Genomic DNA, 19360 nt, shown 5'->3' on the forward strand with positions numbered 1-19360 from the left:
CAATTTTTTGTAATAAATACAAAATCCAGAAGTGAATAATAAAATTTTATAATACAGAAAAGACTTTTTAAATTATCTAAGTATAACTTTTACAAAACTGTCCTTTTATTCTTTCAAGATTTAATTAAATTAATCCCACACATATTATTTTTACTATTTAAATCTGGGAAAAGGGAGAGTCGTAGGGTTTACCAATTAAAAATTTTCTTTATTCACCAGCCACGCCCACTATAAAACATAATTGAAAAATGACAATAATTATCTGATTTTCATGTAATATTTTTCAGTCGTTCTCCTATTCTCATTACATTCTTCACTGTTACGCGACAGTGGATAAAAATTGAAAAAAATAATTTGCATGTAGCATTTCCGAATACGGATTTATGATTCCACTTGTAACTTTTAAAGGGGCGTGGCCTATTTTGTTGCGGTCAAAGTTAAATAGTGAAAGTGATTATTTTAGTTTACTTCTGACCTACCTCACTACATTAGAAAAAAAGGTCATTTTTGATTTTTTTGAAGGGTCTTGCATCAATAAATAGGCTCTATCTTATCATAGGTGACATTTCGAAAGGGCGTGGTTTATTTTATCATGGTCAAATTTAAATATTGAAAGTTATTATTTTAGTTTACTCTTCGACTACCTCACAACACCAGAAAAAAGATCTTCGGCCTTTTAGGAACGTATTACATCAAATAGGCTCCATCAACCATCATTCAAAGGGAATACAGAGAATATTAATAAATTTTATCAAATCAGCGTTTTCTTAATTCTCGTCAAAACCTTATTAAAAGAATACTCTTCGACATAGAATAAAATATTAAAATTTAAAAAAAAATTTACTTCAATTGGTTAGAGCTAAAAGGCGTTATAAGGGAGCAGCTCATACTCAAAAAGTCAAATTCTACCGACCAGCAAAAAAAAATCAGCAAAGAAGTTCCAAAAAAAGGTTTTAAAAAGAAATCAAGGGAATGACAACAACATAAACACATGGGGAAACACGAGACATGAAGAGATTAGGCTTTGATACCTCTTCGATTGCTTCCCAACTTCCTCACACGATTCATCGGCTCATTGAGCCCCAAACCGGTCACGGGATTTCTTGGTGTGTATTTGGGTCGATTGAAGCCACCATTCATCACACAGCAATCATTCCCAAACAATTGCTTGGTGGATGCGGAAGAATTTCCTGATCTTGTCGACATGGACGACACTTTTCATATATTGTTTTATTTTTGCATCCCATTTTTTTTTTGTTTTTGTGCCAAAAGAAACCAACCAGATCACGCAAGTGCATCCGAAAGAACGTTTTGATAATTTTTCGGTTCATTGAAGTCACGAAGTTAAAACCCAGAGAAGAAATAGTGCAATAAAATTAATTCAATGAAAAAATTAATTGAGAGGCAAAATACTCAAAAGAGATAAAGAAATATTAACAGAATATACATTTATATACATAATATAATCGAGAAAAGGAAATTAATAAATTTAGAGATAGTAAAAGTAGGAATTATTATGGCAATTTGTTACTTTACTTGGACTGGAAGCGTTAGATGCTGTGGAACGAGATGACCCCAAGAAGGGACTGTCATCAGGCTCTGAAAGGCAGAGGGAAAGAAAAGTCTTAAAACTATCTGCTGCTGTCAGAACCTAAGAATTTATCCCAGAAGTATTCTTTTATTTAAAAAAAAAAGCGTTGAAAATCTCTCAATTTGACTAAATCTCTGGAGCATATAGCTCCAAAGCTTTTGTTACCGTCTATTGTACCTCACTGACTAGGCACTTTCTACGCACAAATTTTCAAAACAATAATTAAATTAGGCCAATAGAAATGCTGATTATGAACACATAATAAAATGCAGAGTCAGTGAAACATTATGCGGAACCAATTCCGAGCATAATTCATTGGAATGTTTAATCCAAACAGATATATCGAGATTAATTGATAGTTTCGCAACAATTGAAGCTTGATGGAGCAATTATATATTGAAAAATATCTCAAGATATGAAAAAAAAACTGTTTAGGGCGGAGCTGAACATTTAACACATTATAGTGAAAAAAAAACTTGATGAATATTTTATATTAAAAAGTGTTTTGTTGATTTTATTCTGCTATTTGAAAATGTTTGTGTTTTTCGTTTCATGAGAAATTAGCTACTTTTAGCATTAAACACTTCAATTTCAAGGGTTGGAAGCTTGTCAAATGCAAATTCATTGTTACGTTTCTTGACGCCATACACTTATTGGCTTTTTAAAGCCTTTGAAATTTAAGCTTTAGTTGTTCTATCAATTAAAAAAAAATTATCCCTTGGAAATTCTCTTTGGTCAGAAAGCCATAGTTTTGTAACTTCATTTGAGCCTATTTCCCATCCTAAATTAAACAGTAACAACAGTAATGATACTTGATATATTACAGGATTCCCTTAAAATATTCAATATTTAAAAAAGACCTAATAAGTTCTCACGATCGCTGTGAAATGAAAAAAGTTTAATTTTGGCGTATTTATCTTGAAGTTACTGCGTTTTAGATTACGAGCGTTACGTTATTTAAAATAAGGTTTAAATGAAAATTCTTACAAAATTCAATCATTCTTTAATATTGTCGTAGTTCGTTACATGGACAAAAGACTCACTGTGGTCAAAAAATGTGTACAAAATAAATAAATAAATTGAATTATCTCGGCTACCAAGCAACCAAGTAAGAACCTAGATTCCCCTATGTCAGAAATGTGTTTGATAGTTCATTATAAAGAAAGGTAAACTATTAGTTTATTATAATTTTATGATATGAGGATATAAGATAAAATATTAAATTTTATGGGAAAAGTCTGTTGTTCATAAGGTTCATAAGTAATTCAAATGCATAATTTCTGGATAACGATAAGTTTTATGATCCTATGATAGGAGAATATTTTTGTAAACGATGCAAGTCATCCTGTGCATCCTTTTAATGAATTTGAAGGATATTTAGGGATTTATGGGGAAAATCTGGAACATTTCAAGGAAAATGAGGAGATAGGGATATGATTCGTTCCTGGAATATTTTCCTTGAATCCTGCTCTACCTCTACACATCCTTGAGTCATTCTTTGACACCAACAACCTAGGATGTACCATTTTTGAGATAAAGCAAATTTCACAAAATATTTCTAACCAATTTCTTTTCATTTTTCATTTTAATCTAGCTCAGAAACCAGACGTTATAGACCATAACTTTCTTCGGGATATGTACTCGGGAGACATCAAGGAACCCGAAAATACCGGTTTTTTGAAAAATACATTTTTTGCTGTTGCACAGTGTTATTTAATAACATGTGAATAATGCTTAAATATGAGAAATGGTTATAAAAATTTTACATTATTTTTTTAAGACAATTGAAACGCAAAAATTAATTAAATACCTGATGATCTTCATTACAAAATTCTGTCTATAAAATAGCTTCATAAAGCTATAGGGGAGACTGGGGCAAAAAGTCACACAACGGATATTTTGTTTTTTTACAAGCTACTCGAGCGCTTCAAAAATTTCTAATTAGCGCAGTTTCATAGGAAATTTACCGCTCTACAACTTTGTTAAAGTAATATTCCTCTATTTTGTAAGGAAATACGTTTATAGGGCCGATTTCTAAAAGGTAATTTTGTGATCATTCTCAAAAATGCTGGGCCAAATAGTACCAGACACTGGGTATTATCATATTTTGATTCGCTTCATTACAGGCTTCCGTAAATTTGAAAAAATACCTAGAGGAAATATTTTCATAGAAAATTTATTCATCTACAGCTTTGTAAAACACCGTTTTCTCTGCGAGAAAAGTGAGAAAACAAGAAAAGCGCTTTTCAAGCTATTTTAGAAAAAACACAGAAAAAAACTGCAAATCGTTTGACCAATGCAAACAACAAGCGGCGAGACATGATAATGAATTTTCTTTTCGCCGTGAGACATCAGAAATTGCTTCGCTTTTTGTTACTTTTTGCTCTATACATTTTGTTACTTTTTACCCCAAGTGGCCATTTTTAATAAAAGGATTTCTGAAAAAAGAACCTTTGTGAAATTCTAAAATAGATAGCAGATTCCTATTCAAAAAATCCAAAATATATTTAAATTAAATTAAATTTATTAACTTAAATTTATCAATTTTGGAAAATAAGTAGGTAATAATTGTTATCTTCTGCAAGGAAAATATTTCAAAAATAGGGCTAAAAATTTTTATTTTTTTTATTTTCTAAATTCCTTGCTTGAATTCTAAGAAACTTACGACGACATTGAAGAAGGTCTATGGAGGCTATCTATAGAAAAAATTTGAGCCGCTATCTTTTTTACCTTGGAAGATATTGAATTTTGAATTTTTCGATCTGTGACTTTTACCCCAGTCTCCCTTACTATATCAAAATTAATTGTAATCATTTGAAAAACATACTCTAATTCTTATACCAGTTATAATGCGGAAATTTTTAAGAAAGTTCACTTGATTAAGCTATCTAATCACGCAAGATTAAGAGCCATTCCAAACGTGTGGGTGTCAACATGTTCCTCTCCGAGCGATCATCAATTAGCCAGATACTGGTTTGAAACATGGATTGAGCGACTCCAACAAAACAACAAGTCTTTTTGCATTGATATTTTCATCAATTTTAAATATAATATTGACCTAAATATGAACAAGACACGATGTATTTGAGAAAATTGAAAAAAAAGAGGGTCAAATTGCTGTTGTTCTCTTAGCTGAAGAGATATACCGGCACACACGATAAACACTCCAATTACAAACAACTTGCTTATTTGCTGTGATTTTTGAAAGAAATAATATACAATGTAGAGACATTACACAAAAAAAGAAGGGAGCAATATAAAGTGGTTCAGCTCATAGAAATGTTATATAGCAAAATCAGGTGGAATATCTTTTTGTCTTAAATCTCTATTTATCATTTTCTCAAACACTCTCTTGTGTGTACAATTTTTGCTCTAACTTTATGAATTGCGAAACTTCTATTAACAACGATTTTTTTGTTGTTGTCCTATTCACTTCTTGAGAGATTTCTATCTATTTTCTGCACTTTCTTTCTTTTATAAATGTATATTATTATTCTTTGATCCCATTCTTTCTCTCTATATTACAAATATTGTGTACTTACTTCTTCTCCTCAAGAAGGTGCCCGCTTGAAAGTATAACAAACATTAACATGTATTATTCTTTCGGGGCAAATAAAAGAATTATTGAAATTCTTGCAACCAATTCGCAATCTAATACTTTCATCAATTTTTCCTCTCTTTTGCATCAATTTCCAAAAAAACGTAACTCTCTCTCTCTCTCTCTTTAAATTTCATTTTGTATATTGAAATACTTTATAAGATTGAGAGGATTTCATAAAGCTTTAAATGAATAGTACAGAGCGTTGAAAAATGGTACCAAAATAAAGATCAAAATAGTGCATTGAAGAAATTAATCAACAATCATCCCCCATATTTGGTTATTCAAACAACTGTTCTGTTATTTAGATTTGAATGTATAAAGAGACTTTTCTGTGGTATAATATATTTTGAAAAGTAAATTAAAACCAAGATAATCCACATCGATGCATATATCATACATTTGCAAACCTAACAGGAAAAACAACAAAACAACGGTGTGGAAAAATAGAAAAATTTCTTTCATACATTCACAAGAACAACAACAAAAAAAATAGAGACACCTTTTACACAATAAACAATCAACTTCTTCCACTCAATTAGTTAAAAATGTGACGGATAAGAAAAACGTTAACAAAAATCAGGTCTTGAATATCTTTCTCACAAATTTTTCGAGGCTAATAAATCATTGCTGTATTTGCATTTTACGCATTCTTTTCGGCACCTTTTCTTACTCAAATTTCTTCAAAAGACGGTTAGTAATCAAATGGAAAAATCTCAAATTGTGGCATACATTCATTGAAAAGTACTTGCAAAATTAATGGTATGCTGTAAAAGTTTTCTAATTATAATTTGATGATTGTTTTAGAAAGAGGACTTTCTCAAAAGGTATTCTCTTGAAAACCTTTCATATCAATAAAAAAAATAATATTAATGGAATTCCAGTAAAGACTAAATGCCAAGTTAAATAATTTGAACTAAAAACAGCTGAAATTTTTTTTTGCAAATTACAGCTGATTTTCAAGTAATAATCGCGATCGGAATTTATCGCAATCAATTTTTATTTATTTTTTCATTTTAATTTGAATCTCTTTAGTGACAACAGCAGAAGCATTTCTACTCTGATTTACTCCACAACTACAAATTCCACGATGAATGATTGCAGAAAAGCACAGGTATGTAAACTTTTATTGTTAAAGAAACGACAGCTTGCAAAAATCTTTTGTGCAATATACTTATAATGTGGTCAAAAAATAATTTCTTGACAATGTGTTGACAAGCATTTTCTTTTGTGTGCTTTTTGTGCACAACTGATTTTTTATTTATTTCGAATTCCCTGTTAAAGAATACAAATGACTGACCATGATACTCCTCTATACATACACTGAGAAAAAAAGAGGGTGCGATTTACATTTGTTCCTCAGAACTTTAACACTTTTTAGGTGTAAAAACATATCAACATTTTTTAATGTTAATTTTACACCTTATTAAGGGTAAAATTAACATGAAAAAGGGTACCTTTCACTCCTAATACACCTAAAAAGCATAATATTTACACCGATTTTGGATCAATACTGCAGGGCAAAATTAACATTTCCGGAGTGTTATTTTAACTTTTTCGGATTTCTCTCAAGTGTAAATACTGACCCAACTAAGTGAACTATTAATTTTCATAAACAACTTTGAGTGAGAAAAAAATAAAGTTACATTTTGATAAAGAGCTAAAAGATAGCTAGATGTTCTGATTTAATTTGCTTTGAGTTCAATAAATTTTGGGTCCTTGATCGTCCGTCGCGAAGGTATGTTAAAAACTGAGTTGAAAAGCGTGGGATGTATCAGGCCTGCACGACTACAGAAAATACCAAATTTTTGAAAAATAAATTAATTATTGATACAGTGCTGTCTCTCTATATGCACACTCTCTATATGCACAGCTTTTGTGTCGGTTGCATTCAAAATCAATTTGTTTACATTTTTGACAAAGTAATAAAGAAAATTATTTTCTTGGTAACTAATTTTTCTTGATTTTAATTTTTTTAATTTTATTTATTCTGTCTCATATTATATTTAAAATAACACGGGAAATTCTAGAACAATAAAAAAATGATAATTTATTAAAAGAAAGAAAAAAACCGTTGGGAATTTCAAAAAACGTTGTGCATATTCAGAGAGAGAACTGTCAAAAAAAGTACCCAAACTGTGCATATAGAGAGACAGCACTGTACTCACTTATCGCATCTAAATACTACAATCGACTTTCGTTAAGATTTGTCATATTAGAGCACATTGTCTAAGCCTGTATAGGAAAGCCCCGGGCACCACCGAATATGGGGTAACTCCGAACACTGATTTTTATTTCAAAATTACTTGGACTGTGAAGATCATTTGTTCAGTGAACAAACATCGTTATATGTGATCTTAAAATATAATAATTTAAAAAATCCCAGTGTTCGGTGGTGCCCCAGTTTCACCTCTAAGAAACATCGTCAAAATTTCTTTAATTTAATACCAAATAGGGATATAAATTACGTATATAGATAAATAGATTTTATTCATCGACAATACTTATGAGGAGCAGCAAAAGAGAAGCAAATAAGTACGTTACAGTTTTTAGCGTCTCCCGCCGTCTTAGTCTTAAATTTTTCTGGTTTGTAAAGGTCATATGTTAGCTTGAATGCCTCTTCCGTCCCCATTTATAAATTCCATTTCTTTTTTTTTAACTAAAACATACAAAATAACTTTTTGTTGTTATTTACGTCCTTTCTCTTAAGGTCTCTGCACACTAGAGAAATTTACGTCCATATTGCAGAGTTTCTCCTACACAATTGTATGAAATTTGCTTCAATATGGACATAAATTTCTCTAGTGTGTAGATGCTATTAAGGCCATTAAGACCTCTACACACTAGAATAAATTTAAAAAATATATTTTTTAAGGAAAATTTCTTCTAAAGGCGTCTACACATTGGGAGTAATTTTCATCAAAAATTGCATTTTTGACAAAATTTTGACGTTTTCACTTAAGGCGTCTACACATTGGGAGCAATTTTCGTCAAAAATTGCATTTTTGACAGAAATTTGACGTTTCCCCCTACAACGCTGCAGGGAATTTCCTTCAAAAAAGCAATTTTTGACAAAAATTGCTCCCAATGTGTAGAGGCCATTACAGCAACGCAAACAATTTCCTTCAAAGAAGCATTTTTTGACAAAAATTGCTTCCAATGTGTAGTGGTCTTAACAGTGTAAGAAGAAACGACAAAATTTAGAAAAGGCAATTTTTTTTTGACGAAAATTGTTTCTAGTGTGTAGACGTCATAGGCGTCCCGTCCTAATCTGTCGCTTGTTTTTTCGTCCGTCTTCGTCTGTCCCAATTGCCCTATCATAGCAATTGTTGTAAGTATTGTCCGTTCCATCCGTTGGCCAGACATTTGAGAAAAATTTCGAGATTAATGACTTATTTCAAGCATTTTTTTTGTTATTTTTCAAAATCTTAAATGAGTTCATACATTAGGCTTGTTCAAAGCGTTAAACATTTATCTTGAAAGATCCCTTATTTTCAGTGATTTTACCCGAAAAAAAAACTAACTTTTCTCGGAAGAAATTTTTTCTAAGAGTACGACTTTTTCAGGGGCAGTGGAAGTATTTTTTCGTAAAAGTCTTCCACATTAGTTTAAAAAAAAAGAACTTTAGCTATCTGTAATTGCCCCCTCTCACTTATGCACTATAATATGGTTTTTAGGCCTCAGACTTAAACATAATACTCAACAACTCTAATTTCTTATCAATTACGATTTTTTCATTGCTTTTTTACACGTGGAAAAAATAATCAAAAAATTGCGGCACCAAACAAATTTTTGCACTAATTTGATATTTTTTACCCCTTATGAGACAATATTCTTTAAAAAGAAAATGATATATTAGTAAAATTTTCCGATTATAAGTACCTTGGGAAAAGAGCAAAGAGCAATTGACTGGTCAATTGCTTTTTGCTCTTGATTCGAGGTGTTTAGATTTGGCAAATTTTACTAAAAAATCATTTTCTTTTTGAAGAATATTGTCTCAGAGAACGGAAAAACATCAAATTGGTGCAAAAATTGGTTTAGTGCCGTAATTTTTTGAATATTTTTTCCACGTGTAAAAAAGCAATGACCATGTAGAAAAGCCCAGTCTGTTCGCTGTGATTAAGGACAACTGACATATTAGATCCTGTAAATGTAATAAAATTGATTGATTTTTGGGAATATGAGACCTTCGAGAAAACTGGGCTAAACATCTAGTCTAAAAACCGCTAGACTTAAGGTCGAAACAAACTTTTATAACATTTAATGTTCCTTAGGATATCCTAAGAAAATCTTAATGTGTTTACTAGGGAATGTTAATTATACAGGGGAACCCTAAATCTAGCAATTTTATGAGTATCATTTTGATGGGTTACTAAAGGTCAAATATTGCATTGTTGTTGACATATTTTAATTTTTCTATAAATTTTTAGATATAGAAATATATAGGGTCAGTGTGCCAAATTTCGGCATAGTTGCATGCAAGCGCCAAAGTCTCAAGTTTGAAATGTAATATCTTTAAAAAAAATTGATTTTTTTCATTCCTTCTACTTAAGGAGTGTTGCTTGGAACCTTGTAGAAAGTTTATCGTCTTTATTTACTTTAAAATCATTCTTAATACATTTTAAAATGAATAAAAATGTAGACATATAGCTTTTGTACCCTATTTCGGCCACCTTCATTCTCATAGTTCCTAGCCCTTCGGGAATTCTTTCAATGTCTTTTTCACGTCATCTCGTTTGTCGAAGCTACATTTTTTGTTATTCTTATGCATTGTATAATCTCTAGAGTACGTAAAATCTAAAAGTTAATGGAAATTCGAGGAACAAAAAAGGTGGCCGGAATTGCAAGCTGGCCGGAATTTGGCACACTTATCCTACCAACCATAATTATATTAATCTGAACAGTTTTAGAAAAATTAATAATGATACTCCCTCCGTTCCGAAATAAGTCGTACGTTTGGGGAAAAATTAGGGATTAAGGAATGGTTTCAGAGAATGTTTTTGTTATTTGCAAATATCTTGTGTATGAACTATCCTCCATGTTCAGGGATAATATGGGGATCCTATCACGATGGTAAGTTGAGGAATCGATATGTTGAAGTTGTCCATTTTTCGCGTTTTTTTCAAAGAGCTCCGGTAGATAGTTAATTACTAAAAAATGGACTGTGATTAAAATTACAGGCTAGAATTTGTTCTAAATTTTTAGTATGTACAAGTAGAACTCAACAGTTATTACCGATATGACATTTTTTATTACTCAAATTTTGCAGAATGAGCAATAAAAAACACATTCTTTTTTATGTTGTCGAATATCTGGGTGCTAAATAGTTAGAGATAGGGACTTGGGACCTTCGGCGGATCCCCCATAAGTTGACCCTGGGGTCATTTATATGTTTCTCTAAAACATATACAGAATTGAAGAAAAAATCGCACGACGTGTTTTCGAGCAATCCCAAAAAACATGATTTTGGAGGGGAAGGGGAGGGGTGGGGACAAAATAAAGGACATATTAATGGTCCCAGGGTCAACTTATGGGGGGGTCCCCCGAAGGTCCCAAGTCTGTATCTCTTACCATTCTGCACCTATTTTAGATTGAAAATAAAACGCCAAAAATAAGACATTTTTAAAACATTCGTTCCTCAACTTACCATGAAGACTGTACCCCAATTTTAGTGCTGAACATTAACAATAGTTCTTTACAAGAGATAATTGTTGATACACAAAACATTTATCAACAAACTTTCCCTTAATCCCAATTTTTCTCAAACGTATGACTTATTTCGGAACAAGAATTTTTCCCAAACGTACGACTTATTTCGGAACGGAGGGAGTAGAATATTAGAAGATAAGCGTCCAGTGTAATCTATTGCATAGTTATATGATATTTGTCATTTAAGCATTAAGCAACTATAGTCTACACTAAAGGTCTCTACACAATTGAGAAATGTATGTCCATATTGAAGAGTTTTTCTTATGGCCTCTACACACTAGAGAAAAATATGTCCATATTTTTCAGTTTTTCCTACAGAAGCGCAAGCAATTTCCTTCAATATGGACATAAATTTTTCTAGTGTATAGAGGCCATTACACAAGCGTAGGGAATTTGCTTTAACATGGACATAAATTTTCTCTAGTGTGTAGAGGCCATAAATCTCAGCTGATTAGAAAATTCCATTTTAGTCTTAGTCCCCTCCTCAAATGACAAATTACTAGAAAATGAGTTCACGAAAAATATTTGTTGGGAAAAGTTTAAAAAGAAATGCAACTAGATTTTTACTGGAACACTTGTAATCACGTATCTGTGAAAACTAGTAAAGACCACCGGCATTTTTCAGCCTCATTGTCCACTATGAGAGAGGCACATGAAAGAATTTTAAGTATAAAATGTAATTAAATGTCTGTGCAATGAAAAAGAAGAGAAAAAAAAAACACTCTACCCAAGATGTTCCAATCGACTAGGTTTTATAAACTCATCGTATATATATATATTTTTTCTTCATCATTTTTCTCCCTTTATCGCCTAAATAACTTATTAATTTTATTGCAATGGAATTTTTGTAATGATTTATTGCAGAGATTAGAAGTCAATTGAGATAAATTTTAATTTGTAGGGTAAGCTGTGTACACAGATGTTGTGGAAAAATTGATGAAATTGTGAGGAAAAAGAGATAGAAAAAAAAAGAACTCTTTTCAATGGGTTTTAATATTGAGAGAGTTGGATGATCAAACAAGATGAAGTAAGCATAAAGTGAGTAAAATGTTACTTTCCGGTATGAGTATATATCTTTCCCATTACAATTACTTTGAGCATATATCGACGGCACAGCAATTAGACAATTAGTTTCTACATTAAATTGCCTCTTTCTCTTCTAAATGCACATTTTGTGAAAGATGATGAGAAAGAATGATCCAGAGACCTCCTTGCAATACAATTTGTCTGACTTGTGCACAATTAGTGGATGGTAAATAAAATAAATGAGTAAGAAACATAGAAAAAAATAAAATAAAGAACACAGAATATTTCCTGGTAGCTACTGTACTTTCCATTAAATTGCAAACATGAGAAAAGGAAAATGTTGGAAGTGAATTGTGGTGGTGTTATTCACAAAAATTGCAGTTATCGATACTGCATTTATCTTCAATATGACCTTATCTTTGGCATCGGAAGCACACATTTTATTTAGGGATTGCAAATTTTCTGAGTAAGCTTCCCCATAACTCCAACTGATTCATGCAGTTGAAACAATCAAAGGAAAATGCCAACAGGTATTCTCACATGTGGATTGCAGAGAAAAGAAGCATGTTAAGAGAGTGGATAGTAGACTTCCACATGCACTCATTCACTTCTTTTATCAATTAATACACAACAAGCAGCCCATCTTTCACGCATTAGAACTTGATGTGCCTATAGTGCGGTTATTAGTTAACTCTATATTAATTTCCTATGAAAAGCCATCAAGCATTAAAATAGCACACGTAGCATGTAAGAGAAAGAGATGTATCCATCACGGTTGCACATGGTGTGCAAAACTTTTGTACTGCTATATTCTTAGGCACGGGGCAACAGGCAGTTAAATCATGCACTGATTAGATTTAAAAAAAAAGGCACTAACTGAAATCCACCGTGCATCAAAAGATGGAAATCTTTTACAGATGGATGGCAAATGTGGGAAGATTGGATGGCGCGGTAGGTGTACATATAGTTTTATGATTTACTGCACAAACTTCTCTTACCTCTTGTCCCGTTAGTATGTTCCACACCATTCTCCATATTTTTGCAACCACCATTGATTCCATTGATCTTGGGCGATGAAGCGCCAGAGTGTCCATTTGTGTGTCCATTGAGACCCTTGTCCACAGTATCGCCAATTGGGATGTTACTCTTCATCCTGTTCTTCAATGGTGTTTGAATGCGTTCAGGCTCGCCAAATAGGCGATTGTGGGAGTCAATTACAGCACGTGGTCGGTCGCCTAATCAGAAAAACATTGTTAGCGAAATCTCCTTGTAAATTTCACAAAATATTGCATATTGTTCCTGTTTTATATAACACTGAATTCAGCACATGCATTAATTCTTTTTACATATTGGTTTGCATTTTTTTTAGTTGCACAAAACATGTTGATTACACAAAATTTATGTTACTTCCTCAAGAGTGTTATGTTTGTTTTTACCAAATGCTGTTATAGTGGTTCTAAAGACAGCAGCTTTAACCCATTAAAACATAATGCTTAACGCAAAATTAATATAATGTCTTATTTTTTTCTCTCTTCTCAGTCAGATAAATAAGTAACTAATCTCTGCCGGGTCAAACACTCTAGTTTTGGCATCTAAGCTTGTCGATATTTTATTTGGAGTGACAGGAAGGCATTTCACGCTTATTTCTTTTTTTGTGTTCGCCTCAAGATATATCAGTTTATGTGTTTATATTTTTACCTTTTGATTTTAATATATGATTTTTTATTGCAATTCTATCGGGAGTCCGTCTAACTTTATTGAAAATAATTATGAAGAGCCTTATGCCCAACGCACAATAACTTTTGTTTTGTAAACATGGTTTTGACATTTCAATGAGAGTGAATGAAATAGACATCTAATCATCTCGTTCTCTCTCATTGCAAATTTTGAAAACATGTTTTCAAACAAAAGTTATTGTGCGCTGGGCATTATACACAGAAAAAAATATTTTGTAAAATTGTTCGTAATTACTACTGGAAACTTACGAAATCCTCGAAAATCGTATAACCAACAAAAAAGTTCGTAAAACTTTGTACTTTTTTTTACTAACATTATTCGTAACATGACGAGCATTTTTTTTACGAACATTTCTTCGTAAACACGTAGAAAAATGTTCATAAAATTTTATCATTTGTTCGTAAAGTTATGTCATACAAACAAAAATGTATGAACAAATGCTTGCAAAAGAACGAAAAATCCTCAAGTTACGAACAATGTGAAAGAGTACAAACTTTTGCAAACTTTTTATTGGGTCATATGATTTACGAGCATTTCGTAAGTTCCCAGTAGGAATTCACAAATAGGGGAAAGGCTCATAATTTTGTCCAGTTTCTTATTTTGGACACTTTGAGGATAACATTGGACACTAAAAATAAATTGATTAAAATGATGAATTTCTATTCCAATATTTAATTAATAATGAATTCTATCTAAATATTTGTTCTTTTTGGAAGATTTTGACACTAAATACGTTAAATTTTGAATATGATTTGAGTTGAAATTGTTTTGTTGAAAATTCAGTGTGAGCAATTGCTTACGAGAAATATGACAGAACTTCGTGTTTACTTCAGTCGTATTTAGCCGTGGTGAAGTACTAACAATGTTTCTTCGCTTTTCTTGAGTGATATTATTGAATATTCATTGCATATTGTGTTGATTCATGTTACTGGTGATTTGTACCTTTGACCTGAAGTGAGATTTGCCTTGCGAATTAGATTTTTCGTGTGAAAAATGGGAAATTTTCCAAGACATTCACCAGTGAGGTGATACTCTTTATTTTGGACAGGTGTTTTTCTCACGAAATTTCGTGAAGTTTTAGCTTTTGTGATGACTAGGTTGGACAAATGCCTGGAGAAACAAAGGAGCATCATCTCTATGAACGAGTTGTAGCAAGAAATGCCTTGAAAGGCTCCCGGAAAGGCCAGGGAATGGGCGAATCCGCACGTACTTGGAGTACCGAAGTCAATTCACTTTAATGAATGATATGGAAAGTTTCCGGGCTTCTTGTGACATTCTACGTTTCCCTTACATGAACAGGAAGAGGACTTGGTAAGATTGGTTCATGAAATAAAGAACAATGGGCATCCTATTGAGGCGAATTAGCTGTCCAAATTTACAGCCAAATTGGCCAAATTAATAAACAAGTTGTCCAAAATAAGAGCCAAATTCACCTCTACATATCAATTCATTTTTAAACGTATTAAAACTAATTTTAGTAAAAATAAGACGATAAATAGCTTGCTAAGTTTCTAAACAACCCTTCTGAAAAGAGAGTAACAAGAAATGTCAATTAGTATTGAAAATATCGCACTTCAAACTTGGAACATCGATGCTTATAAGCAGACTGTCCAAAATTATGAGCCCTTACCCTATTTATAAAAATTAATGAGTTATTTTTTTCTGTGTATAATAAAAGATACAGAATGCATCGATCATCCTTTAGCATAGCAAGAAATACAGTGCGACTCCAGTTGTAAACGAAAACTAATTTAAAATGTTTTTAAAGAAAATAATGGTAAATTGTAGAGCAAATGTCTAATTACTAATATACTTTTATTTACGAAAATGTGCATAATCCCGGGACTGAGTGTAATCGTATTTCGGATAATAAGTAATTATGTATCGGAGAAGAAAGAAAAGGGAAAAACGAATGTTATGACGTATTTCAATCATTTTAATCGATTGACGATAATTATTTAATTACAAAATTTGACTGAATTAGAAATCCTTAAAAGTAATCCGATTTTGTTCAAATTTGTAGTGAAATTTATCCTCTCTAGCTGTATTAAATTTTTGACTTTGAAAAAGTCAAAATTGTTAATCACATTGATCACATCATAAAATGATAATTTTATGATTTTTCAATATTCTTTTGAATTCAATTCAATCATTTCAAGTTGGTCTAGAATTTAATATACACAGAAAAAAAAATTGTAAAAATATTCGTAAATGTTTGTGAATTCCTATGGGGGAGTTACGAAATGCTCGTGAATCGTATAACCCACAAACATGTTCGAAAAATTTGTACTTTTTTCGCAAACATTGTTCGTAACATGATCACTTGACGAGTATTTTTTGTACTTTTACAAACATTTGTTCGTAAATGTTCGTAAACACACAAAAAGTGTTCGTAAAATTCTGTCAATTTGTTCGTAAATGTTTGTTTTCCTGTCGAACATTTACGAACAAATTGACAAAATGTTACGAACATTTTTTGTGTGTTTACGAACATTTACGAACAATTATTTGTAATAGTACAAAAAATGTTCGTCAAGTGATCATGTTACGAACAATGTTTGCGAAAAAGTACAAACTTTTACGAACATGTTTGTGGATTATACGATTCACGAACATTTTGTAACTCCCCGATAGGAGTTCACAAACATTTACGAACATTTTTACAAAATATTTTTTTCTCTGTACCGTAAGTGCGGGTGACTTTGACACCTTCTTGTTTGTAAGCTGTTCTTTACTTCTAGAACTTAAGGATGGTCTTTGCCGATCCAATCTACCATTTCTGATCGGTGAGAACCGGAACAGAAGACTGTCAAAGTCACCCTCAAGGGACGAAGTCACCCGCGCTTACGGTACCGTAAATGAGAGTGCACTGAGAAAAAAAGGGGGTGCGATTAACTTTTTTTCCTCATAATTTTAACACTTTTTAGGTGTAAAAGTATATCAACATTTTTTAATGTTAATTTTACACCTTTTTAAGGGTAAAATTAACATGAAAAAGGGTACCTTTAACTCCTAATACACCTAAAAAGCATAATATTTACACCGATTTCGGATCAATACTGCAGGGTAAAATTAACATTTCCGAAATGTTATTTTAACTTTTTCGGATTTCTCTCAGTGTGACTTTGCACTCAGGGGGGGGGGGTTTCTTTGCCCCTTTGCTTTTCGTAAGTTTTTCTTAAATTAATAGAACTTCAGGATAATCTTTGACCATTCTTAAGTGCCTTTATGGTCACTTGAGCATCCTTAAATCCTAAAACGCAAATCTTGACAAACCCAGGGATGAAAAGTCACCTGCATCTACGGTATAAGGAAAAGTGACCAGACTTTGAATACGCCGACTTTCGAATATTTCAATTCTTCTCTTTTTTCCCAAAGACAAAATTCTATTCTATAAATTATTGTTAACACTATTAACTATTTTCCATTAACTTCGATTAATAAAATAGTATTTTGGCTTTGGAAAATAAGAGAAAAAGTGAAATATTCAATGGCTACCGTATCCAATGGCAAACCACTTTCTCCTATTTTTGGCATGATACCATTAATGAAGAATTATTCTACACTTCCGCTATATATTGTTACCCTTCTTAACTCGATTTTTTAAGTGTTAAAACAATTAAATAATCATTTTCTTATCAGTTAAGAGTAGAAAAACAAAATTCTGCTGTTTTTAGAACCATTTCTTTTATAAAATAGAGCATCTTATCATGCATTTTTGATGCAACGTGAATTTAAATTATTCATCACAAACCAATCTATCAATATAATAGAATTTGATGCACAAATAGCATTCCATTGGATTTACAGAAAGAAATGTTGTATACTGGGAAGGAAAAAAAGATAGCAAGAGTGGCAAAGAGTGAATTTATAATCAACTTATTAGCAATTCAAGATCAACGATTGATGATCACACATAATAATCACTCAATAAGTTGGTGAGATGAGAAGGAATTTCTACATTACACGATTTGAATACCATGAGAGAAATAGAGAAAGACAGAGAATTCTTTCTCAATGTCTGATTGTCTTGGCTTTATTTGCAAAGTTAAAACTTACGCGAGGTTCATGAATGAAATGAACTGTATGGCGAAAAGGGAATTAATGAATGAATTCAATGAATAAGCATTGAAAGTACAAGTCAAAGAATATGATATACCACTTTTGCAGATTATAGAGAGACAATTTTATAAATAAATCATGGGAATTTATCTAATACACAATGTAGCAATGGGGATGATCACTAATCGCATTACTCAGACACAAGTTAAAAAGAAAGAGGAGATAGTTACAATTTCTAAGTATAGATTGTATTTATTTACTAACTATCTAGTATCAATGAACTTTTTATTGCATGATAATTAAGAAATTTTTATTTCTATGAGTTATTGTGAGATGATGTACACAATTATATTGTAAGAAATTAGCACCACAATGTGACTATCTATGTAAGAGGGAGACACACAAAATGCTAATGCAGAACAAATAAATGGATTAATTGATTTTAGAGAGTTAAAATGGGTTATTAAATGGTTAATTATCAACAACAAAACAACAAATACAGAGATTTTTATCTTTTTTCTCAAAATAATGCAAATACGTTGTTATGTACCAAGAAAAAAGTATCTATAGATTCCTTGTTGAACTGCAAAAAATACAGAGAGAGAAAAAAAGAAAAAACCAGGTGATTAAAACACTTTCCACACCATCATCAATATGACAAGGGAGATCAAAAAATATCAGCAGGAGATTGTATTATAAATTATGGAAGGAACTGGCATTTTTTCTCACACCAAATATAGTAATGTTATAAGCAAAAGAAATTACCGTTCTTGGAGACAGGACCAGCTGTGTCACCGAAGATATTTGATGCCATACGATTTTTATTGGATCTCGGTGTTTCCATGGATGATTCTCCGCCAAAAATGTCACTGGTTCCACCACCTGGGGGCTTCAGAACCCTAAAATGATACAAGACAAAATTCCCTATTAATACTTTACACTGTCAATATTTTTTTCAACATTTTCTCTTTAACACAAATTTTGCAGTGACATAATAATTTGCCAAAAATAGTAACTAAAATTTTTATTGACCTACATTTTATATACTTTTCATTCTAACATTCCTTCTCTTCTTTTATTTCACTTTCAGCCCTATGTTACATTTTTATTATCAGATCATTTCTTTGATTCATTCGACATTGTAACGGAGAAAACGGTTAAATAGCGTGATTCCTCCCACAAATTGTCGCACAAATTGTCGAACTATTTTTTGAATATATGAAGGAAATTTCTCTTTCTCACTCAGAGCTTTTATCCAAAATAAATATAATACACGACAAAAGTTTTGAAGAAAAAAAAATTCAGTAGCAAGTATATACTTTTTGGAGGAGAAAACGCGATGTTCTCATTTCTTCAAAGACATTGATTTAACCATATTCAGAGTACACCATCATCTAAATAAACATGTCACAAAAAGCTTTAGGAAAGATAATTTCAGAGTCATAACTCAAGATTATGACAAATCTCAGCACGATAATCCCATTATTGATTGAAACAATAAAAATCACTCAAAATCATTTTTTTTTTAAATTAAAAACAAGATTACAATTTTAAATAGAGCACAGTATCTGTATTTTTTTTAACTTTCTGGCTATAATTATTTTGAATTTAATCATTAACTGGATTTTTTTAATTAT

At 31.6% G+C, this 19360-nt stretch overlaps 1 protein-coding gene across 16 annotated transcripts in view; it reads right to left on the reverse strand.

Annotated features, from left to right (window-relative positions):
* The window catches only part of LOC129808561 (microtubule-associated protein Jupiter), an 86458-nt gene that overhangs the window by 1393 nt on the left and 65705 nt on the right, over positions 1–19360 (reverse strand). For 3 of the 16 annotated variants that reach the window (XM_055858341.1, XM_055858351.1, XM_055858346.1), the window contains 6 exons: positions 18489–18622; positions 18274–18306; positions 12923–13159; positions 5134–5157; positions 1537–1599; positions 1032–1214 (listed from right to left, as the gene is read on the reverse strand). In XM_055858341.1, coding sequence (XP_055714316.1) covers positions 1032–1214; positions 1537–1599; positions 5134–5157; positions 12923–13159; positions 18274–18306; positions 18489–18622 — 674 coding nt within the window. The remainder of the gene's footprint in view (positions 1–1031; positions 1215–1536; positions 1600–5133; positions 5158–12922; positions 13160–18273; positions 18307–18488; positions 18623–19360) is intronic. The other 13 variants (XM_055858361.1, XM_055858376.1, XM_055858368.1 and 10 more) reach the window with 7 other exon arrangements.

Source organism: Phlebotomus papatasi, chromosome 1 (genome assembly GCF_024763615.1).
Source record: "Phlebotomus papatasi isolate M1 chromosome 1, Ppap_2.1, whole genome shotgun sequence".
Taxonomy (NCBI): Eukaryota; Metazoa; Arthropoda; class Insecta; order Diptera; family Psychodidae; genus Phlebotomus; species Phlebotomus papatasi.